This window comes from Eupeodes corollae, chromosome 2 (genome assembly GCF_945859685.1).
Source record: "Eupeodes corollae chromosome 2, idEupCoro1.1, whole genome shotgun sequence".
Classification (NCBI taxonomy): domain Eukaryota; kingdom Metazoa; phylum Arthropoda; class Insecta; order Diptera; family Syrphidae; genus Eupeodes; species Eupeodes corollae.
In genome coordinates this window covers 28,860,780-28,888,373 of record NC_079148.1, presented here as the reverse complement: position 1 = coordinate 28,888,373, position 27,594 = coordinate 28,860,780, and the positions used below count along the sequence as shown (strand labels likewise).

General features: G+C 36.2%; 1 protein-coding gene across 5 annotated transcripts in view; it reads right to left on the bottom strand.

Moving 5' to 3' along the window:
• Window positions 1-27,594, bottom strand: part of LOC129944690 (serine/threonine-protein kinase tousled-like 1-B) — a 251,720-nt gene that overhangs the window by 172,257 nt on the left and 51,869 nt on the right. The window contains exon 1 of one of the 5 annotated variants that reach the window (XM_056054302.1): window positions 22,927-23,098. The exons of 3 other annotated variants lie outside the window; for them this stretch is intronic. In XM_056054302.1, the coding sequence (XP_055910277.1) occupies window positions 22,927-22,998 (72 nt within the window). In that variant the 5' untranslated portion in view covers window positions 22,999-23,098. Of the gene's footprint in view, window positions 1-1,283; window positions 1,605-22,926; window positions 23,099-27,594 lie in introns of those variants that run through there. One more of the 5 variants, XM_056054301.1, reaches the window with a different exon arrangement.

Genomic DNA, 27,594 nt, shown 5'->3' with positions numbered 1-27,594 from the left:
TTCGAAATTAATCTGAATAGTTTCGAAAGTCTGAGAGATTTGATTTATATTACAAAGGAAGGTTGTTATCCCGGTTGAGCCCCCAAAATTTTCGTATTGAAATCAATCTTACCACTAATTGCAAATAGTTTATTACGTTTATAAAACTTATTTAGTTGTATTTTTCAGTACTTATAGTCTTTAAGTACATTTTGCCAGAAGTAACCATTATAGACAAATAAATTAGTACCTTGCCTAACGAAATTGAGTGCAGAAATCCAACCTGAAATACGATTTGTTAATGACAACTGAGGGTTCAACATTTCCTGTTTGTGAAACAATGCATCGTCAATTTTAAATCAAGTCCCAACGGATAATTAGAGAAGCGTTTTTAACGTCTAGATCTACACGCAAAAAACATTGCCAATGTAAGAAACTGTAATTTGGAACATGTAGAATAGAAACCACGCTGTGATGACTTTTTTGCAAAATGACCATCACTCCACGAAACTTTATCAGTCTCAACTTAATACACAATTAAAACCAACTTCAGTTAACCTTTTTTGATTGAATCAAACGTCTTTGGTTTATAGTCTTTAAATAATTGGAATATAATTTGTCAATCGAAGCTTTAAAACTTATGCTGTTCTCAGTAAATTAAAAGGTTAAGAAAACCATATTAAAACGTAAACATTTGAAAAGTTAAAAACTTGAGGTTTAACCATAAGAACGAATTATGTAGACATTTTTAATAGGAGTGGGAGTGTGACTATAAATTCCATAAAAAACATGTTTCGGAGGCGGATCTCTTTCCTCAAGTACCATTATGTATGTTAACATTTTTTTCTTTGTAGTTAAAAAATGATAGTTCTTGTTTTCCATTTTTCTAACGTTAATCTTGCCAAATTAACAGAGCGTGTAAAACTTATTCTTGCATTATACACGTTCTAAATTTTGCCTGCAATTGTGTGTTGGACAACCTTCTCAGATCGAAAATATGCATTGTCCAGTCTTGAACCTTGCAAAATAGATAGACAAAATAAAGGGTCCATTTATTTCCTAAGGCACTAGAGTCCAACTAAAATCAGTAAACCTACCAAGTTATTTCTTTAATATAAATGCTTAAAGAACTGCACATTAATGCATTGTTCTCTTTCTAAAGAAATAACCAATAAGTCGAAAAACTTATCCAAGGATAGGTAAGTACGTATAGATACCTGCTACAGATTTATTTATACAACAACGACAGCAATGGCAACAGAAGCAATCAACAACAAAAAAAATTTAAACACGGAAAAACTAACCTTAAATCGGTTCATTCTTCTTTCGTTGTAAAGCTTATTCGCAGCATCGTTTCGTTTCGCTCTTTCCCTCATTACTGAACAGCTATTCGCTTAACGTTTCCTTTTCTTCTTCTTCTCTTTCCTCCCAACATCAACCAAAGAACTTCAATAATATACAAATTCACAAGTACACACTTTCAACTATCTTTTTCAAATGCAAACATGGTTTTTAAATAATTCAATAATCTATATTTTTATTTCGTTTTGGCACTTAATTTATAAACAGATATTATTCATTTTTTCGGGTCAGTTCACATTTCCACAGAATGAAACAAAACTTCACTTTACTTCAAGAAAGTTTCTAATTACTATCTTAGATTTCTTGTTAGTCAATTATTGTAATTTCTTCACAGTCTTCAACTTATTTATGGCACACACATAGATACATATGTACATACACAGCCATGTCGTACTTCAAGCTCCAACAACAATAGTTTATCTAAGTTGACAGTGGTCAACAAACGAATATTTCCAAGAAGAGCCGAAAAAATGTCCTCAGTCCTCATAACAGGTTAGCTCACGGAAAACTGAGAAGGAAGATTTATTTTTTTTCTCTCACAAGTCTCACAATATTTTATTTTATTCATGGAAACAAAAACAAAACAGTGAAGAAAGCAACAACAAAAAAAGTGGTGTATTTTAATACTTTTTGGCACCCCGAATGCAGTCGGCAAAATATCTACAATTATATAAAATTGCAACGCGCACTACGCGGCAGGAGCAGAGCGTGTGCATACAACATCCTTCTATTTGTTGCTCCAATCTACTACTACTCTATTACTACCACAATGAAAACTACGAGCTGAATACCTTCTAATCGCAATCAAAACTTATGTACATAACCAACGACACCATGCGCCGTGCTTTTGCTCAAAAATCTCAAAACTCCACAACACTAAGTAGACATAGTGGTCGCAGTCGTGTCAGCCTCAGTTACAGCCTTTTAGGTATAGCCTCAGACTCAGCCTCAGCCGCTATCCGACCGATGAAACCTGATATAAGCAAAACACAAGGAGACACAACAAGCAGCAGCGTGCAAAAAGAAGAAGAAAAAAAACATAAAAGAACCAGAAATATCTATCTAGTTGCTGCTGCTACCATTCGCACTTGTTATCAAAACCAAACAACAGCAAAAAAGAAGAAAAGAGTAAATAAATAACCTAAGAACCGGAGAGAAAGAGAACCATCATCATCGGTATCGGTGCCCAATGAGCAACTCCTCAATGCAGCAACAGCAGCAGCAGCAACATGCATCCAGTCAAACAACAACTAACACTCCAAAAAACTATCAGGCAACAGCTCCAGCAGCCCCAGCCACCCTAAGGTTTTAACAGAAGAACAAAAGACTACACGACTACGACGACGATGGATGAAACTATTCGTATATTGCCTCGTTTTAACATCCACCATCTACCACAAACATCCAAACCCCACTCTCCCATGCATAATTTAACAGTACAAGCTACACCAACGCCCTAGCATTATCCCATATCCATATCCAATCCATGCATTCATCCAGCCATCAGCCCAGCGAGAACCAACGCAACGGTGGCCCCCAGAGTTGAGACTTAAAACAAGTGTCATGAAATACAGGCGGGTGCAAACACACTGAGTAGCGACTAGCGAGTAGCGAGAATAGGTAAGCAGATATCAAACTCTAAAGTCAACAACTTCATATCACGAAACACTCATGGATCACCATCGACCGTCATCATAGCCATTTCTTCTTCACTGACTCAAAAATTGAGCGAGCGCCAACAAACGTCATTTCAAACCGTTTAAAAACCATCAATCTTCTAACTTAAAGAGGTTCGAGCCAAAAATAATAATACAAAGCTTGCTTCTTTTGGTTTCGGCCGATATAGCTCAACAACTCAACTACTTATATAGTTTTCCTTTCCTCTTAAGAGTTTATCGCGTCGTTTGTCGTCTACGTCGTCATCGTCGTCGTAGGAAGTCTCTGGCATCTGGTTCTCCCTTTCAAATATAAACAGCTTTAGTCATTCTCATTTTGCTTCTTTTCTTTGTCAACCATCATCTTTGTGCTAAAAAAAAAAATAATCCAAGACCCTAACCAAAAGACCAAATAAAAACAGACAGCTGGCAATAACTACCAATTCTCGACAACAAACACAAAAGTGGGCAATGCCGTTTGCGTTTATCTGTTCCGCGCACTCGTTCCGGTGTGTGCGGTTGTGGGTTGCCGCTTTTGTCGATTTTATTATTATTATTACTATAATCACCACCAGTGCACGATTATCCACCACAGTAAGCAATGTCATTCGTCGTACGCCACCGTACGCCGTATGCCGCACCACGCCATCAACGTCACACTCACCGTAACCAACAACGACGCTCTCACGAGCGCCCTTGCTTACAATCTTGCTCTTTTTTCCCAATATGCCATGTCTGCCTGATACCAGAGCCAGAGTACTTCTTTCACTTATTTCTCTGATACTGATACTTCATTATGTTCTCCCATTCAGGTTCCAACAAAAACCAACTAAAAGACAACAAAACCAGCTCCCCAGTCGCTCCGGTATCCAAATCCAACTAAAAACAACAACAACAACCAACACAATCTGCCTGTCACTCTACAACCGACCTACGACTACGATACGCTACCGAAATCCGATCGGCCGACAACAACCAGAGAAGGTCCCCCCAATTCAACCTCTCTGCAATCCACACTCAACAGTACACGTCAAACAACAGGCAACACCAGTTCTGTTGGAATCTCTGGAATTTCATGAATGCAGTCCTTCTCCGTATGCTTATTCACACATACACCCGTAGAAACGCAGGCATACATACACAGATTTGAGAATATTTATTTCATGCAACTCACTCACTCGCGTATCTTTAACCTAGTCTTGTGCAGTGTTGCTCTCTCGTCTCATCTGTTTTTGCCCTCGTTTTGGCTCACTTATTATTATCGGGCTATGAGTCGCGGGGTACAAGGCTAATGTGCAGTGCATCAACATCAAAACACATATTATACTGCTATCTCTTTTTCACACGTGCATTAAAATAAAAACAAACAAACCGATGATGATGGAGGAAATGTACACCAGCTGTGAAGTTTTGTAGACTGCTTTCGGTGTTCGGTGTTCGGTCTTTGGGTTTTGGTTCGGCTCGGGTGGTTGATGGTAATCTAGTACAAATTTTAAAGGCGATAAATGTTTTTCACATTATTTGTGTCCCTCTTCTTTTATAGCATGATGGTGTTTTAAAGAGGCAGTGTTTTACAGCTTGTCGTCGGTTGTAGGGTCGATTGTTATAGTAAACAGGGATGATAGTTTAGTACGTTTGGAGTAAAATTGTTGTTTTTTTTCTTGTGGAAAAAGATTTTATTTGTAGTACCTATGGGATTTTAACCTAGCCCTTGGAAGGTTAAATTGAAGTTTAAAACAGGATCTAAGCCTCACTAAATCGAAATTGGAGGACAAAGTTGTTTTGACACGGGGAACAGGAGTTTATCACAACAAAGATGGTTATTTAGCTGCTATTTTATTCTGGTATAAGTCATGCTTAGCTAGTTTCAATATTTTTCACAACAATGCTCGGTGACCTAAATTTGTAAATTTGAATGTTTGGTTCTAGACTAGAGGTTTTGTTCTTTCCGTAAAAGAATAAGGAAGAATCCAGTTACTTAACGATCAGAAGGTTATTGTTTTTGCTATTATGTGAAGCTTCAACGCTTCGGTGTCAATATTCGTCCTAAGTTGGTCCAAGGTGCGTGGTTTATTGTTAAAGACGTTGCTTCAGATAATCCCAAAAAAAGTAGTCACAGACGGATAAATCTGGCGAACTCGGCGGCCACTGAAACTCGGTGCTGCGAGAGATTAAACGGTCACGAAGTGCTGGCGTAGGAATTCCAACGTAACTCGTGAGGTATGGCAGGTGGCACCATCTTGTTGGAAAAAAGTACGATTCAGTTTATGTCTCCGCTTCAACTGTGGTACCAAAAACTACCGTAGCATCTCAACATAGCGCTCTGTATTCAGGGTTTCAAAGTAGGGGCCAACTATCCTATAGTTGGCCCCTACGGTTACGCGTTTGGAATGTAGGGCGACGATATTCTGCGGATTTTCGACAGCATTATATCGACAGTTCTGTTTATTAACGGTTTCATTCAAATACAAATGCACTTCATCGCTAAGAATTAGGAACTCACGTGGAATTTCTTTGCTGGCTAACTTCGCTGTCATTTGCCTAGCAAACTGTAACCTCGCGCATAATCGGTCGGTCGGTAAGAGTTCTTGTGTGATAAGAATCTTGTATGGATTGCTTTCAACATCCTATTGAAAGATCGGTGGGAAATTTTCAACACTTCAGAATGTTTTACGGACGAAAGGAGAGGACTTTTCTGTAAAGCACTCCTAACTCGATCAAAGTTGTCTGGTGTATGCACCGTGATCGGACGCTCGGTTGGTTTTTATTTTGTTGCAGCCCTGGCCGTTTCTAGAAAATTTTCAACCCATAGCTCAACCGTATTCCGCGACGAGACCAAATCACGAGGATTTAATTCGTATCTTTGACGAAATTCACGAATAACAGCAATGTAAGAATTTGTTATGAAAAATCGCTCGCAAACGTAAGCACCACTTCTCCATGTTGACACTGAACAACTAAAAAAAAATAAACCTTCAACCGTCTTCTTTCCGTTCTCACAACCACGAAAATCTCGCGTCTCGGTAAGGCGGAACCAGGGGTCCTTAAAATGTGTCCCAACCCTGTACTAATTTAGGATAAATTGATTTAGATTATTAGCCAATCTCGTTTTGTAGCCGTTCTCTTGGTCTCTACTTCTTCAATTCTTGATATGGGACCTGCTTAGCGCTATTTTAATTTATTATTCGAGTAATCACATCATTATGTTTGTTCTTCTTCTTATTTCCTTTTTACGAGTCTAATGCATTTCTTGTACAGGGTTACCCATTTTGCGGTTTCAAAAGTAAACGTTAATAAAACACACATAAACTGTTTTTTTTTATAATATTTCATTTTTATTATAAAGTTTGAACGTTGACATTATGTGTAAAAGACTACATCATTTAAATGACCAGCACGCGAATTGTATCAAGCATCGATTCTTTTGAGGCAATTTTTTACCATTTCTTGAAACACATTGGGCGGTATCTCGGCAATAATTTGAAGAATGTTGGATTTTAAGTGCTTACAGTTTTCATTACCTTGGTGGCCGGTTGATATCGCCACTACTAGAAATTACGCTAGAATTGTATGGCATGTGGCTTTTTGAAACCAAATAAAGTCATATACTTCAATAGCAGGAAAAAAGCGCACAATGTGATAGCCTTTCTTCAATTACTTGAAAATACGACAAATTTGTTTATTAACATTCCCAGTGACATACTACCTGCTTCGTTGTTAATGGTCAACTCGCTACAGTTATTGTATGAGCTAGACTTTATATGGATGTAAGTGTAGATCAAAATGCTAAATACGCCATAAATGTGCCGAAAGACAGTCCTTATTCCTGAAAACGACGAAGAGTCGAAACATTCGGGTCACCCGTAGCACTTTCACTTACCGCAACGGCCTCACAATGTCTTTAACCAATCCTGTCTCTTCAAATTTCTTCACAATTTTGCCAATTGCTTGTGTAGTTAGACAATTATGCAAACCATAATCTCCGCTTAAAGCACGATATGTGGCTGTGGCTGTGGCCGAATCACAATTTAAGAATGTTGATGTGCTGTGCGATAGTTAAGCGATACATTTTCGTAAATCTCAGACTTTCAACTGACAAACAAAAATTGGTTCAACAACTTGGTTTGACAAATGTCGAATTCCAGCCCTATACTTTTGAAACCGCAAAATGGATAACCAGTTATATTAAAAGTTGTCGTTAAATTTCCTTTTGCCATATTCTTAATTTATTATGTTGAAAACAGGTAAAATTGAAAAGTCTAATACGGATTTTACTGTACGACTAATTAGGTTAGTGTTTTGTGTTTCTTTTAAGCTTCAAAACTGTTTCCATCCGCTATCGATGTGTCTATTTATATCTTGTTCCTCTAACTTTTTTAAACTAGGTACACGTAATCCTTAACGTTGTTTATTTCATTATTGTCCAATAAGATGTCCACTATTTAATATAATTAGTCATGACTTTTGTTTCAGTTATGACTTTTGTTTTAGTTAATTCTGTTTTCAAGTCAATGATTCAAAATTGTCTCTGTATCTGTGCTGCTGAATATAAAACAAGAACGACGTGCTCCGGAAATCTTCGATAGTTTAAGTAGTCCCTGTGTATTTTTGTACCTCTCAGCGAGTATAGAACTGGTCCAAAAATTAATATAGATCAGAAGGCAAAATAATACTCGAAGATTTGTTGACCAGCTGGTTCTGCTTTTACTGGAGGTTTTAAAGATTGTGGGTACGAATGTCAAATAAATAAATTTAACGTCTCCGATTATGCTTTAACTTTTCGAACAACAAGTTTATGCTCAAGTTTTGTACATATCTAATTCATATCCTTCGTGACAGAAATTCCGAAATTTTAGGATCGGCAGGCCGATGGGAATTTAGATCGATGGTACAATATATCATTTAGGCTTTTTTTGCTGCTTCATTGGAGATTAACAGGTACAACTTACAGTTCTGACTGTTTTCCATAATAATCCTAAGAAAATACAAATAATTATTTGAATCAATTAAGATTACTCACCTTTGAAGATTTAAAACATTTTAAGTCTATATTGTTAGTTAAGTTAAAATCAAAATTTGATAGGTTTATTTTATTATATTATTTCTGTGGAATAATTAATTTTTAATGATTAATTCGAAATATATTCTTGAACCTCTTTAAACGAAAAATGTCAAAACACTATCTTGTTATGTTACAATTTTTTTAATATACCTTTTAAAAATAACATTTCACCCAGAAAGTATAGTATTTTTTTGTTGTACCATTCGTATTTAAAAAGAAAAACATTTTCATCCCTGCTTAGACCTGCCGCCATACGTCGACCATCGAGTCGTTTAAAGTTTAAATTATTACATATACCCTAAGTGAGAAAGAGCTAAATAAGGCGTTTTTTTTTATTGCACTAAAATTTGTTGTGTATAAAATATTTATCTTACTCACCACTTGTGCGCATGAACGAACAACAAAGAATAAATGAAATGACGGAAGAGAGAAACAAATATAATAACATAAAAATGTACATACATACATACATATGAATGTTGTATATGTATGAATGTATAGCATGGGAAAATTCAAACACGATTACTGATGTCTGTTGATGTTGACTCTGCAAATCAGTTTTATTAACATTATTATGCACTCAGTACGTTTTTATTATATTGTTTCGTTCTCAGCCGATTACTCACTCATGGTGTTATGAGAATGTAAACACAGATGGTGGGCGCTGTGTATTCAGTGTTGCCTGTTTTCATTTAAATCAGTACTAAATGCGTACATGTGTACTCTTGTTTATTTTTGGTATCGTGCATTAAACAAAATGTGTGTTAATTTGATTTTAAAGATTTATTACACTTGTTGATAATAAAATTAAAATATACATTGTAATAAATTTAAAGTCTTTTATAGGGTGACCCATAATTCGTAAATAATATTTTAGTACTTAGAATATAGGTAACTCCCATTGATATCATTGATTGAAGATATTTAGAGCACCAATTAATAACTTTCAATTTTATCAACGCAAGTACCTATTACCAAAAGTATTAAAAATAATTTGCTTAACCAATTGAGAAGAAATTGAAAATCAATAGGTCACGAAGAACTCAAGGAATATGAAATGAAATTCATTTGAAGTACAAGTCCTGGCCATCATTGGAAGCAGAGGGTTTCAAGGTGATTGCCTATGCTGACGACGTTGCAATATCCGTATCTGGGAAGCACCCCCAAGTTCTCTCGGAACTGCTACAAAATGCCTTAAATAGGCTAACTAAATGGGCTAAGCAATGTGGCTTGGACGTCAATCCATATAAAACAGAATTAATACTCTTTTCGAGAAGATATAAATTTCCCCAGATTAGCCCATCCAAGATTAGAGGAATACCATTAAGCTTTTCCGACCAAGCTAAATATTTGGGCCTCATTTTAGACAAAAAACTAAATTGGACGGCAAATATTGATGAAAGAGTAAAAAGGGCTACTGTAGCGCTTTTTACTTCTCCCCAAAATTAACCCACTGGATATACACTTCGGTAATCAGACCGATACTCATTTATGGAGCTGTCGTATGGTGGACCGCACTTAACAAGATGTACATAAATCTAAATAAGCTCATCAAAGTCAAGCGGTCAGCAGGTATGTGCATCACAGGAGTACTTCGCATTCGGAACAACTAAATCTCCAGTCTATCTTATAGACTTCCCAATCAATGTAGTGTATTCCAGGCAAAAGTAATGGCGATTAAAGAAGCACTATCCTGGCTCAAAGAAAACGTTATATCTTGCAAGGATATACGAATCTTCTCAGACAGCCAAGCGTGTGTCTCCACAAACTCTCAAACAGTCCACGATTGTCGATCATATGTTAGACAAAAACATAACATAGGAACACCACTTGCTACATGCAAATATCTTCTCAAACAATATGCTCTAGAATCAACAAATGCTAGATGGTCACAGAGTACCACATGCCTACCAACCAAGCAAATATGGCCAAGCATAGACTTAAAACGGTCAAAAGGCTTGATATCCCTGAGCAGACAAAGTATAAGCTCTACAATTGGAGTAATGACGGGACACTGCCTAATAGGAAGACATGCTCTGAGGCTATGGGTCTACACAAATGACTTTTATAGAAGCTGCGTGGACGAGGAGGAAGAGGAAACGGTCCAACACCTTCTATGTGCATGTCCAGCACTCTCCATTAGAAGGAATAACTTTCTCGGTAATCCCTTCTTCCATAATACCAGTGAACTGGCAACGATTGACACAAAACGTCTCTCTAACTTTATTAAAAGTACGAAATGGTTTGTTTACTCTCCCATGAGTAACCTCATTATTGGTATCACAATAGATACTTGAGGTCTATGTGCATCAATGACATCTGGACAGCCACTCCAACCTAACCTTACCTAACAAGTCCTGGCCCTGAAGCTTAAAATTTGTTTAAATTTCTCTTATTTCTGTTTATAGGTTAATTTTACTCAAGAAATTCAACTTAAAAGTTTCCTAAATTTTAATTTTTTGAGGATTTGCTCCATTTAACTTGTTTAAATTAACTTTGATTAACTCTATTATAATTTTCACCTCATTTTCAATTCTATTATCTTCATGTATGTTTTCTTAATGTCACATATTTAAAATCCCCACCAAAAATCTCCCAATTTGACATATCAAACGTCAAATCACATTTTCACTACTAATTCAATACTTTATTTAATACTCCATCAACACGAAAAAAAGTACTAAATCAAAAACATCAAAAACGTACTAAACAACTTAAACCTGACACACAATCAATAATCTATTTTAAATTCCCATGCATGCATTCCATTTCCATGACCGACAAACCGATACAGAACGCTACACATCGTAGTCGGCGTCGTCGTCGTTGTCGGTGTTACGTGTTCTCAAGTCGCAACTCAGTGTGTGATGACGATAGACGGCAATGCCATGAGCAACACACAACACAATTCCACAGAACAGCAGGAGTAGTAGCAATAGCGAAGCAACACACCAGCCAGCCTCTACCTCGTCAGCGTCAGCCATAACCAAAGCAACCAGACTCGGCGCAGACGTCAGCTTAACCGCACACAGCAGAATATCTCAAGCAAAACAGAACCAATAATTAAAATCTTGATAAGACTCTGCGACCACACTACACCACAGTCCGCACCGCCACCGCTCACCGTGTCCTCGTACCGTCGCCGTCGCTTCCCAGATCTGCACATAAAACATAACCTAACAACATCACCCGGTCCGGTCGCTTAATTGACGCAAAATGGTGGATGGAGAACGAAAAATGAAAACTCGTCGAGCTCGAGCAGCCGACCGGCATGCAGCCAAAGTTGTAGAAGCAGCAAAAGCAAAGCAAGCAACATCCGACAAGCTTGGCGAACGCCACCGCGATACCTACCACCATACTCCCCAACCCAACCCCTTTTCAACAAAAGTCGAAACTCGAAAGTCATAACAAAACGAGCTGCCGTCCGCCGCCGTTCGTGTTCGTCGTCGTCATTCGCTTGTTTAGCGAAAATAGAACCGACCATGTGTTTTCAGTTGCTAATTTTATACCGACTATGGCGAGCGACAAAACAACACAAAACACATTATTATTCGAAAGAGAGACAGAGAGCAAGTAAGAGCGGAAAAACAGCTGTTTTTGGCGTAATGTGATGTGCGCTTGAATGTTTTCAAGGGGGCTCGGGCCTCGCAGCACTCACATGACAGTGCAACATTCGCACAACTCTGGTTGGTATCTTGTTGTTGTATAGTACTAGTAATGGAACGTTATTAAGGCTATCATAAAGTTGATGGGGCGGCCAAACGCTAAGTTGAGTTCACGTTCATGTAAAATTTATATTCGTTTTCCTTTGGTCTGACTCTGCTCCGATGTGGATGTCTGAATGTGAGCAGTGAGCACTTGATTTCGAAATCGGTACTCCGGCAGTCAGTCAGTGACTTGCTAGCTATGAGGACGCACGTGTGCACAACCGTTTCTCTCTTTTTTTTCTATTCTTGTTTTTGAGGCGAGCGTGGAAGTGAGATTTCTTGTCTCGTTTATCGTTTGAAACGACCGTGTTTTGACATGTGTCACTGTCATTGTTGCCATTATTTTCAACAACTTTTCATGCGTGGCCCTGGGATACCTTCGACTTGGTCTTCTTCTTGTTCTTGTTTCTTCTTCTATGTGTGTTGTGATGTGGTCGTGGTGTGGTGTGGAAGTGGATTAAAACTTTTTGTTAGCTGAGAAAAATGTTCCCACATTAACAACATGCTGAACGGTGGAAGGTTTTGATACGACTAATTTCACCGACGGCGGCGCTGCTATGGTGATTTTTATCTTTGGACTTGTTAAGGCTGTACACACAACACAACACATCGAGCAAGCTTGCTGCTGCAGCAACAATGATTTGAGTTACTTTCAAGCTAACAGTAGAACAATTGCCAAATTATAAATACGAAACTTTCAAGAATGCCATTTGATTGGATGAAGGTGGAGGAGCTTTACATTCGCAAATCGCAACTCGCACATTGCTGCTGCTGCTGCTGTGTTGTGTTGATATGATAATCAATTGCCCATGCTGCGCTGCCATCGCCATAGCCATCGCCTTCGCCACTGTCGACGTCGTCGTCGTCACCATCGTCGTTGCCGTTGTCGTCCTGGTCAAAGCTGTTAGCAACCCAGTAGATATATATATGTATTTTGAGGTGGAGCCCTGCCCAGCAGTATTGTACCTTAAACGTATGAGTCGAGTTGAGTTCGAGTATACCAATAATTTGATGGGGCTCGGGGGAGGCGAGTTTTGGAATTTAATATACATAATTATTGTGTGCAGAGAGGAATGTGAGGACGGAGATTGATAAAGAAAAGAAACGAAGAGTAAATTTAGAGTTAAACGGAAATCTGATACATAATATCAGTCAGGCTTTTTTTTGTGAATAGGAGGCTATCTGATGACGGTGGGGGAGGGGGCGAGGGTAAGGGTTTGGATGGGGAGTCGATGAAGAAATGAAAAACGTTGGTTGTTATATGTGTTCTATTGTAAATGCCATTTTTGTGTGTGCTCTTTCGTGTAAGGTATTTGTTTTTTTTTTCTTGTTCTGTTTTCAATTCTTATTTACATACATGAATATGTATGTATGTACATACATACACATACATACATTTTATACCTACATACATGATTCATCGAATCGATTAAATTAGAAAAAATAAGAAGAAAAGAAAAACATATTTTATTTTTTGTTTCTTTTGTCTTTCAAGAATTCAGATTTTAAAATTTGTATTTGAGTAAAGGTAAAGTACATATAGTATAAGTATTCTAGTATAAAATTTTTGAATAATTTATTCTCGAAGAATTAAGAAACATAGAAAGTTTCAATCCCGAGATCCTAGTGGATCGTAATCTGCTTTACTTTTAACTGCAAGAATGGTGTCAATCTAGTACAATTTTTGTGAAATTACCCTTAACACTCAAATAAGCTTACAAAATAAATAAATTTGGTGGCGCAACAGTCTGTTGAGAACTAGGGCCTAGTGACTTACAACTCTCAACCATTCCTGTGTGCAAGTAATGTTGTCAGGAATGGAGGGGACCTACAGTTTATATGCCGAATCCAAACGGCTAATTTTTCATGACAAGAATTATAGTCTTGGAGAATTTGTCATTTCCTCGCAAGAGGCATTACCCGTGAAAAAAGTTAGGTGGCACAGGCAGGGTTTGAACCCAAGACCCCTTGCATGACAGTCCAACGCACTAACCATCACGCTACGGGTACTACTTTTTTGATTATTGGTATCAAAGGTAAATAGATAGATTCTTCTAGTACAAAATTTGTTTGGATAAGCTATTCTCGAAGAAACATAAAAGGTTTCAATCCCGAGGTCCTAGTGGATCGTAATCTACTTTTCTTTTAACTGCAATAATTGTGTAAATCTAGTACAATTTTTGTTGAAATACGTTTAACACTCAAATAAGCTTAAGGAGCTAAAGGAAAATAAAATAACGGAATATTTAAGAGGTGATACCACGATAAAACTGGTCTTAATATTTTAATATAAAAATGGGGGGGGGGCACAATTAGATATGAAATTTCATATTCTTGATGTGCGGTGGGACAAACATATATTAGACAGGACTTCCAAAACTGAGTTAAAAAATAAACTTTTGGGCATTTCTGAATGTACAAGTAGGTATAACGACTGAAGGGGGTGGGGTGTGAAACTGGCTTTGAAGACAGATATTGTATTTATGCAGATCAAAATGATTTTATATTTATTTTACAGCAAATTAAGGATTGGTTAACCATCTAATCTGATGCCAATATTTTCATACTATACTTAAAATATATTCCGAAAAAAAGGAATACCCTAAAGCCTTTAAACCTACTAACTTCCTCAAATTTCCGGGTGTCCCGCAAGGAAGCCATCTTGGTCCTCTTCTTTTTTTTTGTTTATAAACGACATTCCTGATATGTTTTTAAATTCAAAGTGCTTGATGTACGCAGATGATATTTCGTTGTATAAAATCTGAACATGATTGTTTTCTTCTTCTGAAAAAGATCTTGATCTTTTATCGGACTGGTGTTTAGCTAACTGTTTACATTTGAACATTTCCAAATGCCAAAGCATAACGTTGTCCAGTTAATTAACACCTTAAAGTTTTTATATTTTGCGTTTGTAAGGCCTAATCTTGAATACTGCAGTGTAATCTGGAATACTTCATATTTTCTTCATTCATTTAGAATCGAAAAGATCCAAAAACGATCAACAAGAGTTGTAGTGAAAAGACTTCAATGGGACATAGATCTTCCTACCTATGAAACGAGGTGTAAACTACTCGGTATTTTGCCTTTTACCATTCGTAGAAAGTATAGAGGTTATGTTCATTCGTGACATAGTAGCAAATCATATTGATTGTTCACAAATTTTAGCTCTAATTGGGATTAATGTTCCTGCAAGATTGGTTCGAAACCAACCGTTTTTTAGTGTTCCATGTCATAGAACTGTGTATGCTTCCAATGAATCAATATTGAGGTGCTTGATGAATAAACTAAACTACACTAATAAAGTAAGTATGCTAGAGATGTAAATCTTAGGAATGCTGAAACTTAAAACAAATAATCAAGCAGTTTCGCAACAATGCTTAGAGATCAGCGACCTTTACATAATTTCACAGGCAACAGGAAATGCAGAAGTAAATTTTAAAGTTCGTAATTGACTAAAAATGTATCTTTTTTTATAACGATAAAAAACCGAAATGGCATCACTTGAATATACATACTTGAATATACATGAATAGGAAACAATGTACGGAGAGAGGACAGTTCAAAATTTGAAGGAAACAAACCTTCTAAAAAAATATCAAATACAGTCCACAAATAAGCTACATATATATACATAGTCTTGTGACTAAAAATACAATTCAAAATTCATTTCTGCAAAGTGGTTGATGTTTTATTTTCTTTGTTCTTTTTTTACTAATTTTTTATAACAAAAAACTTAGACATAACTTTTGGTCCTTCGAGCCGGATTTGCAGATTTCCCATGTTAGGGACAGACAACAGACTAATGCTGGGCAGAGACAGAGGCCCGTGTAAGCATTCACGAGTCAGGGTTGCAGTTCATGAGGGGCTGGATAATTTCCCCCTCTAGAATGACAGACAATGAGACATATTTAGGCACTGAACTTCTTTAACTTATTTATTTAATGTATGTATTGGTCAATTGCAAAAAAAAACAAACAAACAAATTCAATCAAAAAGAAACCAAAAAATTGTAGTGTAAAAATGGTTTTGTCGTTTCGTCCCCCAGAACGGATTAGGTATTGGATGTGTACACTTGGGCGTATACGTACTTTTTTTCTTTATTGTTTTTTCGAAGGCTTTATGTATTTTACTCATTTAGAACGCATTGACCAGTGAGCAGTAAAAGGAGGCGATCTACAAACTAATGTAATTTTAGTTAAAATATAAACGGTTTATATGATCAAGAAGGATCCGCATTGTAACAGGTTATACATTTTGCGGTTTCAAAAGTAAAGGGCTGAAATTCGACATCTGTCAAACTAAGTTGTTAAACCAATTTACGAAAATGGATCGCTTTTGTTATAATCTACTACAAAAAAGGTGATTCTGGCACAGCCACTATCGTGCTTTAAAATTAGATTACGCAAGCAATTGGCAAAATGGTGAAGAAATTTGAAGAGACTGGGTATTGTAAGGCCTGTGCATCATTGTTTTAATTGTACCACAGAAAGTGTTGCCGATGACCCGAATGTGTCGATTCCTCTTCGTTTTCAGGAAATTTTATTGTCTTACGGCACATAATGGAGTATTTTGCATTTGGATCTTCACCTACATCCGGAAAGACGATCTTGTGATGAGCACGAACGATGAAAATTCTTTTTTCTGGCAAGGACGCTAAATGAACGATGCCACTCTCTATGAGTGGCACTTGCATCCAAGAAACTAATCAACTGTCAGTACTTGGTATGTGTATCACAGATCACCTTTTATGGAACGATCATATATTTGATATTGCCAAAAATGCTGAAAGGTGATTAGGATTTCTCCGACGGTGCAAGAAATTTGTCACCCCTTTTGATCTTGCTGTAATTTACAAAGCCCTTATCCGTCCAAAGTTTGAATATAATTCTCATATCTGGGCAGATGCCCCTAAAACAAGTTTAAATCTCTTGGATAGAATACAAAAAAGGGCTTTAGAAATGATAGGCGATAGAACTATAATCGAAACATTTACATCGCTAGAACACCGCCTCAATGTTTCATGCCTTTCTTTGTTGTATAGATATTTTTACAAACAATGTTCTGTCGAATTAGCCAGTTGCATTCCACCCCTTAAACGATTCAGCCGTAATACTCGCACTTCCAAGAATGCTCATCAGTTTTCCCTTGAGCTCAATTTCAGGCGTACTGTCAAGTATAGAGATTCTTTCTTAAATCGCACATCGAGAATGTGGAATGCTTTAGTCAACTCTGTTTTTCCCTCCCATTTTAATGTTCAGAACTTTAAGACCAATGTGCATCCCTATTTTCCTAATGCTCGCACTGTGTTTAAATATAATCATATAAAGGGTACTAATAACCCCTTGAGTGCCTGTAAATTATAAAACAAAAACACAAATATTGGGGAAAATCGTCCCCAAGTTCAGGGAATAAATAGCATTGAGCAAAGTCAATGGCTTAAGTTCTGCTTCAAAATTAAATTCATAAATGTGTTTCAGATGAATAAGAATTGCCCAATTTTAAAAAATGTATCAGGGGCCCAGATCGGCAAGCTTGTGACCGATAGATTAGTAGATAACATGCAAACAGGGGCCCGATTGGGAAAGCATGGATGATTTTAAATTTTCGGGCCCCTAAAAATAAGTGGGAAAAGGTATGTTGAAGATGAATATAGAGTATATTGAAAAAAAAACACCCTTCTCACCCTATTGAACCTATTCAAATGAGCCAAAAAAAAATGCTTGTTTTTATGAACACATTTAGTCTAACTACCGTTGGAGAAAAACGGTAAGATTTAAAACAAAATTTTTTCTCTCAAAACAAGCACATAATGATGCTCTTTCATTACATATATAAAAAAGATGTGTCATTGCAATACATATGAAGAGAGGCCAACAGTGAGGTGAAAATATTTGTGAACCTATTCAGATGAGCGGCAGTGTATGAACAGCTGAGCTGTGGACAACTAATTAGAAACATTACTTGCTTCTCATTTCCACATTCAATTTATCATGTGTGACTAGAATAGCGGTATCCAAAATGGTGTAATGCAAGCGTTATTAGATGATTGTTTTGAAAGAGCACCATTTGTGCATAAGTCTTTGCAAAGTACACAATTAAATCAAGGTAGAGTGTAAAAAGTTTGGGTGAAATAAAAATAATCTTTTTATTTCGCATTGGTAAGTAGAAAATTCTGAATTGTTTGCAAACGTTTTTCAAGAATAATTTTTAAATTTTGGAGGTAATTGGATTGGGGAAATTAAAGAGTTGTGATCCTCCTACAAGGACAGCGATTCTTGAGCTTTGGAAGCTTAAAATGTTTTCAATGCAATTAAGCATTTTCAAAACTTCAGGACTGCTGAAAATGTACCTCGTAAAAAAACGGGCCCTTAAGACAAGCTGCCAAATAGATCGAGCGATTAGAAGGCTGGCCAAAAAAGACCCAAATATAAGCTCCACAGAGACACAACGCCAACTCTCGGTGGCATTTGATGTCCCGATAGGGCCACGCACAATCAGAAGAAGATTGGTGGAAGTTGGGTTGCATGGTCGTGTTTCTCGGAAGAAACCATTAGTAACCGCAAGGCAACGTAGACTTAGAATAGAGTTCGCAAGATCACACGCCAACTGGACAACAAACGAATAGAAGTACATAGTGTGGAGTGACGAAACTAAAATAAATAGGATGGGCCAATATGTTGCACGATATGTCCGAAGGCCAAAAGGAACAGCGTTCCACCCTAAATACGTTTTGCCAGTAATTAAGCATGGAGGCGGCTTGCTTAACGTTTGGGGTTGTTTCTCGTGGTGTGGAGTTGGCCCAATCCATCGAATCGATGGAACGTTGACAGCCGTTAAATACATTGACATTCTTATGGAACGATTAGTGGATTGGGCCGATGAAAACATGCCAGTGATATGGAAGTTTCAGCAAGACAACGACAGTTCTTTAGGGACCAATCGATACAAGTTCTGGAATGGGCATCATCAAGTACAGACCTTAATCCGATAGAGCATCTTTGGACCGATGTTAAGAAGATGTTGCTCTCTAAAATAACTCCAACAATGATGTTCTTTCGAAGGTATTAAAGATAATAATAAGCTGCTTCGAGGGCTATACCCGTAGAGCAGTTCAGGCGGCTTATTTCATCAATGGAACGAAGATGTCGCGAAGTTTTGAAGTAAAAAGGTTTCGCAACAAGGTATTAAAGCTAAATATAAGGTAAATGATATTATAAAGTTATAAATTTTATAATAAGACATGATTTTTTTCTTTGTTCCTAATTCGTTGTCCACCAATAAACGCTGTGTTTTTCGCGAAAACTGCTATATGAAATAAATGTTATGTTTGGAAAACATTGTTTTAAGTTTAAAAAACATATTTAGAAAAAAAAATATTTTTGCACAAAAAAAAAACAACAAAAATACAGATACTGCTTTAAAAGTGAACTCAATTTGTGTTTCTAATTAGTTGTCCACAGCTGTATGTACATAATTTGAACAAAACTACTACAAGTCTATTCCTTTAATATTTCGTTATATGTAAGTACAGTGCGGTTCACATGGTTAGCCGCACTATTTTTTTCCTCAATAAATTGTAGTCTTTCTGTTTGTTTTTTTTTCATGAGCTACCAAACAATGCATTTATTTTATTTGAAAGGTAAATAAATTCTCTTGGAAAAAAACATAAATTCAAGAGTAGTGAGAGACGCCTAACGGTTATTTTGAACTCTTTTACCCACAAGTTCAAAAAAAGCTCAAATAAATCGGTTCACATGGTTAGACGCACGAATTTATTCAGTTATTTTCTTAATGCTGGGTAATGCAAATTAAATTTGGTTAATGAGTGTACGTTTTAAAAGTTTTTCCGAGTATTTAAAGTGAAAAAAAAAAATATTGACGGTGACGGAAAAAGCAAAAATTGAGGCTTACCATTGAGAAGGGTAGTCTATGCGGAAAATTGCCAGTAAAATAGGACGAAGTGATAAAGCAGTTCGAAATTTTTTATCAAATCCTGCTAACTACGGAAAAATAATAAAGGAAGGACAAAAACAGCCTTAACACCGAACGAGAACCGAAAAATAATAAGAATTGCCTCAAATTCAGCACACTCCACAATGAAAATCAGACAATTAGCGGGGGTAAGTGCCAGCAAATCAATGGTTCGTCGAGCTATTTTAAGTGCTCTACACTTGAAATTCTAAAAGCTAAAAAAAAACGACACCAAACGCTGCAAGAAAGGAACTTCGGTTAGAATTCGTGCGTCTACACATGAAATGGGATACTCAGATTGGGAACGTTTTAAATTGGAGAAATGTGGTGTTTTCTGATGAGAAAAAGTTCAACCTAGATGGTCCTGATGGGTATAATTTTTATTTCCATGACATCCGCAAAGACGAATGCTTTTTTTATCGAAAAGGAGGAGTAATGGTATGGGGGCCATTTCATACTACGGCGCATTTGAGTTGGTTTTTGTCTCTCACAAAATTACAGGAGTTTCTTATAAAGCTCTTTTGGAAACAGCTTTTCCAGGAATATGAGAGCTTTTTGGACCAATCCAGTTGATATTGCAACCAAAAATTCTCCATTTACCAAGATCGGAATATTTCGTACGTTTCACTCTCCCAAACCCGTTTGTTTACACTGTTGTATTTGTAATTTTGACAATTAGTCCAAAGTGCTGCCCCACTTTGCAAAGCAAAAACAAAATGGGGAGGCTAATAAGTTTTTTTTCAGGTTTTTTTTTTACTTTTTTCTATGAAAAAGTCAGTTATAAGCTTTAATTTTGCAGTCATTTTGTTGATAGCAAACCAATGTACATTTTTGCCTTGAAAAAAGCATGTTCAACATCATTTTATTTTAATGAATTCACTAATTTAGAGTAATCACTACGAAATTCTTTAAATTTCATAATTAACCTCAAATTATTGTATCAAAGATGCGTTCAAAGAACCATCATATTAAGGGTGCGAGCGCAATTTTTTGGTATTGAATTCTAATAAATTTTCGTTAATGAACGGCCCAAATATTTTTGTTTGCAAGTTATCAAAATCTGTATTAATTTAACTAATCCAAGTATATTTATAGTTTGTTTTTAATGATTTAAGTTTGCAACTATTCTTCAATTCCATTTTGATTAATAAATATTAAGTTCAAAAAAAGAAAAATACTTTATCCATAACATTCTTGATTGATGGATGCATACAATATGTGTTTGCTATAAAAAAAAAAAACTTTGCATCAAAGGAACACCAACGTTTTAAAAACCTAATCAGAACGATTATAGCGAACCTGTTGAATAAATGCAGAACAAATAAAATGAAAATTTTGACATATATGACAAAATGAAAACGTGAAAAAATCGTTCTAAATTCATGTACAACTCATTCAATAGATCAAATAATCGACACTAATGTTTATTGTTGACGTAAAGAAGTTTTTTGAAGTGAATTCCCACAGTTTAACTCAAAATATAATTTTCATTCATTCCGTAAAAATGTTTAGTTACCAAAGTTCAAGTTAACTTACTATTGTTTAAAGGGTATGTTTTATAAAAGTGCTGCTAATAATAAAAAAATGTATGAGTTACGTATATATAAGGATAGAAGGTAACATTATTTGTTCATGAAGCATGCATTTTGGAGCGTTCACCGATTTTTTTTCTAATGGGTGTTTGGTTTTCCCATACTGGAATAAAAAAAGTTACTTAAATCAATTTATTGCACTCATTTAGTTGGTATTGTTTGTAACCATATTGCCTATTTCTATCCCTTAAAAATGGTTTACACAAAGAAACTTATTATAAAAACATGCTTACCTCAAATTTGTATTTCAAAATCTAACTACAAATCAAATTCTAACTCTAACATAGTCCCTGGCACGTTTGTTATGTTTTTGTAATTTTCAATTTTCTCAAAAACTAAAAGACATAAAATCACCTAGGTTTTTAGTTTTTGATCAAAAACAAATAAGAGCAATAAATTCTGAAATAAAAACAGTAGTAATTAATTTTGAAGTATTGAAAAATTACACTTTAACCCTTTTTTTTACTTTTTTTGCACAAATATTGACATTAAAACTATTATTTTCAAAAACAATGCGTAGTTTGGACTTTATTTAAAAACAAGCTAATACAAAAAAATGTTGGCTTTAAAAAAAGTTATAAGGTGTAAGTATTACCCATATTTTTTAATTTTTTTTTTTCATTTAATGTACATATTTTTTTAAATTGCCCCTACCGCCTAAACGGAGGGATATAGACCCCCCCCCCCTCTCCCATAGTAAAAAATGCTTGTTTTTAACTGTTCTATACAAATCCGTCATCAAACTTTGTCGCCAAAGTTATCGTACTCTCCCCAAAATTTCTAACTGACATTTCAGAAAACCGATTGAAAATGATTAACGGAAAAGAGAATTTTCGTTTAAAAAAAAGAAAATGAACAGAACAGAACAAAAAATTGTGTAATTTTGAATTCTGGTGATTCTGGTGATAAAACAAACAAAATTCAAAGGAAAAATTCTCAAGTTGATTAACAATTTTAATGATTAAAATAATTTTGAACATTATGTAATTGTGTCGAAATTATTTTTGTATAAATCTGCCAATTCTTATAGTTACACCATACATCTTATTGCATTGATAATTTTATTTGATGATGAGAAATCATCTCTGTAAAAATGTTGGTAAGTAAGTAAAAGTAATTAAAAAAAAAGAAAAATATTATTCGACCCCATTACTGTCCACTTTTATTTTATATCATAGGTACATATGTATATACCCAACTATGGTGTGCATATGTATCTATTCAAAAATACACTAAAAGTAATCAAGTAAAAGAAAAGAAAATTAGAAAAAGAAAGTGCACAAACTAGGGTAAAATAAGCAAACGAAATTTGCAATCACTAAAACGAAACAAAATAAAAACAATTAACTCGCTTAACTAGATTCAAAAATGTTGAACAAGAAACATAAACAAGAAAATTCCACTTTTTCAAAAAAAAAAAAAAACCTACATAAGAGCAGACATACTTGATTTCCGTCCCCAAACACTAAATAAATTACTTACTTTTTCATCTAAAAATTAAATTTTAATAATTCATAGGACAACAAACAAAATCTTAATTAAAATATAAATTTTGTAGTTTTTCTTTTTGTTTTTTTATATTGTCATATTTCACTCACATATTGATAGTAGTAGTAAAATTGCTCGTCAGGTGACCCATTTGCATAATAGTTTTGCAACTCACTGCACATTTCTCTCCGACAGAATTTGAGGAAAACAAAAATAAAATTAAAATCTGAATTTTTTACGAATCGATAAATCACTTTAATCCACCAACAAAGAGAACAAAAAAGCTGTTTCCTTCTAATTATTTTTGCCTTGTGTTGTGGTGTATTTCAATCACAAAAATAACTTCATCAAGTATCTTATAAGTGTAATCGCAGCACTGGCAACAGATTTAAGTGAAACCGCGAGGCACTTGCACTTTGCACTAACACTTCACTTTGCATCTCAATAACCCCAACCCAATAGATACAAAATACGTCAAAATTAACTATGTTAGGTACATGGGGGATATTCAATTCGATTGGATTCGATTCGATTTGATTTGATTCGATATATAAAATGCAGTTTAGCCCTGATCAGTTTTATTTTTCTTCTTGTTGTTGTTTTATTATTATTTTTTTCTGTTTTTTGATTTTGAAAATATTATAAATTGATTTGAGGGTCGGGCTTGTGGAGAAGTGGGGGGTGGCAGAGGGTGACAAAAAAACACTTCACAATAATACAAAAAAAAAAACAATATATTACAAAGTGTTGTTAAGTAGGTTTAGGTAGGTAGGTTGGTAGTTTTTAAATATTTTTGTTGTTGTTGTTTTTAATTCCTTTCCTCACATTGTCCAAGAGTATAGATATTTTTTTTCTAAATACTCGAAAGAATTCTATAATTGTATGTGAGAGATTTGAAAGAAGAAAACAAACCAAAACCACATCGGAAACCCGCTGACTGCCGAACCGAGTCAAACAGTTATCCAAGTAGCACTAACACATTCAACAACGCTATTGGCTGCCATCATCATCGTCGTCGTTGTCGTCGTCGCCGCCGAAAAAAGCAACAAAAACAAAAAAAAAATCAAAAAGAAAAAGAAAAAGAAAAACAAACCCGAAGGAACGACATAAAAAAAACACAAACAAAAAGAAAAAAATAAGTAAAATAAAATAAAATACAAGAGAAAAAAAAAATCAACCAAGGAAAAAATTAAATAATAAATTGTGTGTATGTAGAAAAAGTATATTATATACTTTTGGGGTAGGCAACAGTGCGACAACAAGAAAAAGATACATTTTTCCTCCTACAGCTACTCTTTTTTTTCACACAGATACTTTTATCTGTTGTTTTATTTAATGCCACCACCATCACCACCACCAACACCACACCGCACCGCACCACACTGCCACCACCACCTTCACCACCACCACTACCACTTGCCACTTGCCCCTGTCCCTGCACCTGCCCCCGACATCGACTTCACCTACATCTCTCGAATGTTATGCCTTTGCCATCAGTTGCTGCCACAATGGAGGAATCCAAATCCATTCCTTGTCTTCTTAATTTGCAAAAACTCAGAGTTTCTTGGAAATAGAATAATGGAATAAACACGGCTAAGAGATTGGCTTATATATTAATCTACGGTTTTGCTGGACAAAACGCCGCGTCACCATCGCATCGCGACACAACACCGAAGACGAAGAGAACTATGCTGCTGTTGCCGCTTATGCCTGCTGCCTGGCTTGCTATCTGATAGCTGGCTGGATGACTGGATGACTGGCTGCCCACTGCGACGGTTTGGGTGTGAGTGCGCTTTAGATCTCTAAAGTTCAATCCCAAAGTTCGAGATATTGAACTGTGTGTACCTACATATACAGCTGTATAGCATGTCCTGTCCTAATCACATCGTCAACACACACACTCACCATAGGCAGCAATAGCAGCAGAAGCAGCACCAGCAGCAGCAGCGTCAGCTTTAGCTCCAGCACGAGCACACTTGGCATAGAAAATACAAAAGAGAGGAAATGCGAAAAATGTTCGACCTTCTCATTCGCCTGTTTGGGTGCTATGCTCCCCTATCCCAGTACCCAGTTGCCAGTTCGTCTCCGTTTCTGGCTCTTGTTGCTCCTTGCCTAAATTCTAACAACAACCCAACATGCCCATGCCATTCACGACGAAACGAACCATCACGATGATGGTACTCAGCCCAGCTCAGCTCAGCTCACTCACTGCTTTGCTCCTCTTCTTATTCCGCCACATCCACATCCCCCTAACACTCTCCCCCTAATCAAATTGGTTGCTGCTGCATCTAAATGTGTACACTATTCTAGAATTTTTCTTTTTTTTTTTTCTTTGCACCTCCCTGGAGTTTCCATTCCCATCTTATTCCCATACCAGCTGGGCTCATGTGGAGCAGAATGAGTAGCACCCCTGCCTTCGTTCGCCCTAGTTAAAGCTTATAGGTGCACAATGCACAGCACACATTCTACGCAACAACGCAAGAGAGAGAGGCGGTGGTGGTCGATGGTGCGATGAATTTCTGGGTGGACGGACGGAGGCAGGTGGGCGGACTGCATTTTGCATTTTATTAATGTGCAACCGAATACACAAATACACACGTATACATAAAGGAACGGGAAAAAATCATATTTTCTTGGTTCTTTTCTTTTTTGGTCTTGTTTTTCGGTATCCCACAATCTCCGCCAAAACCGAAAGAGGTTGCGGAGGGGGTAGGCGGAGAGGGGGGGAGTGAATGCGCGAAGGGGTTTCCTTCAGCTCGCGTGTCTTTTTTATTTCATTTTCTTCTGTTTTGTTTTTTTTTGTTTCTTCTTTTTTGCTCGATGCAGATGAAGAGATTGAAATGAAAAGAGATTATTGTAATAAATATAAAATGGCAAACTCAACATTGCACTGCAAATGGATATGATGATATATATGTACGCACGTATATGTATATGTGTAGGTATTTGACATACTATGCTCGAAGAAGAGGAAAGTGCAAGAACCACACAACATAAAAACGCAACTCTAAGCTGTGTAGTAAAAACAACAACAAAAAAAGAGCCTCTTCTAAATTATAACTCAACTCATTTCGACCCTGAGTATTAATTTCAAATTTGAGAAAACTCAATGATGGTTGGCTGCCATTTTGTATTTTTTTTGTTGTGGTTCTACGATGGCATCTGTCAGATTTTAATAAAAATTATTATTTAAATTGTTACACCCTTTGCGATGTGACAGTTGTTGTTGGTGTCACTTAATATCAAAACAATAGGGCAGGTTGCGCGAAGGCTATTTTATTGTGTTAGCTAAATTAGGGCGACAAAATTTCGTCACCCCTATTTATACGAATACATTTAGAAAGTAGATCGTGACCCGCAACTGTCAGATTTATATAAATATGCATACATAGGTACTTCAGTTATAGATTTATGGTGTTGATTAATTTGGGTTTAAGGTTTAAAAGTAGTCAATAACTGACTTTTTTCTAATTAGTTTTTTTTTTGTATGACATGTTTGACAAATTTTTAAAGAAACATGCTGTAGAGAATACCCGTTATGTGTCAAACAGAAGATAAAAAGAAAAAAGGCTGGAAAACGACCCACACTGATAACTTCCGATTGATAGGTTAGGTTAGGTTAAAGTGGCTGTCCAAGATGGAAACGAACACACTAAGGCCAGTTTATTGGCCCATTGTGTTACCACATGAATCTTGAGGCTTGCTCCTAAGCTCAATGGAACCAGTTTGAGACCCTTACGAAACGTGAGAGGCTGATTATTCCGATATGATTTAGATCGTTTAGATCGTTAAAGAAGAATTCTTCTAGGTAATTCTTGCGTTTTTGAGTCAGAGCAGGGCATGTACAAAGAAGATGAAGTATTGTTTTCCCCTCTTCCTCGTCCATACAGCTTCATTATACAGTATCCGGTTATGACACCTATTATCGAGCTTATATGCGATCTGCATATAATTTAAGCCAGGACAAGACTTCTTTTATCGCCAAAAGTTCCGCCTGGAACACGCTACAATGATTGGGAAGGCGGATTGAGAGACTTAATTTGAGTCGTTGAGAGTACACACCTCCACAAACCCCTTCTTTTCTTTTTGAACCATCTGTATTAAAATGGATCGACCCATCTTCCAGGAATGTCCTACCCTCCCAGAAAGATCTGGGAGGTATAGAAATCTGGAAATTTCTGTCGAATTGCAGTTGGGGGATGGTGTAGTCTTTGTGCTTTGGAATTGATTCTAAATACCTAAGAATTACGGAGTGGACAAGGTTGTTGTAGTAAGTCCACAGCGACGAAGCTTTGAGGCGAATAGCAGAGCTTGCAGCTATTTGTTTGCTAAATATGTCAAGAGGGTTTAGGTAGTGTAATGTGTCTAGTGCCGCGGATGGGGTCGTGCGAAGCGATCTGCTTATACATAGGCAAGCTGAACGTTGGGCTTCCAATTGATGCACATTAAAAAATTTCAAATGATATTTTTGGTACCAAATCATTTTTATTATGGAGAGTAATTGTAAAAGTATGCAATTAAAAAATTAAGTTTAAGTTTTTTAAGTTAAGTTTCTACAGGATAAAACAACTTTGAGGACAGTATTGTCCTTTATTTCTAAGATATTTCAGTCAAAATAAAATTTTAAGAATTACTACTAAAAGTTGGAAAATATTGATTTTCGACTCGAATATGTTTTCAATAATTGAAGATTGCGTTCTAACTGAAATTATAAAAAGAGGCTGGCATGCGACCCACACTGATAACTTCCCATCCCGTCTGTTGATTTTCTTGCTTAA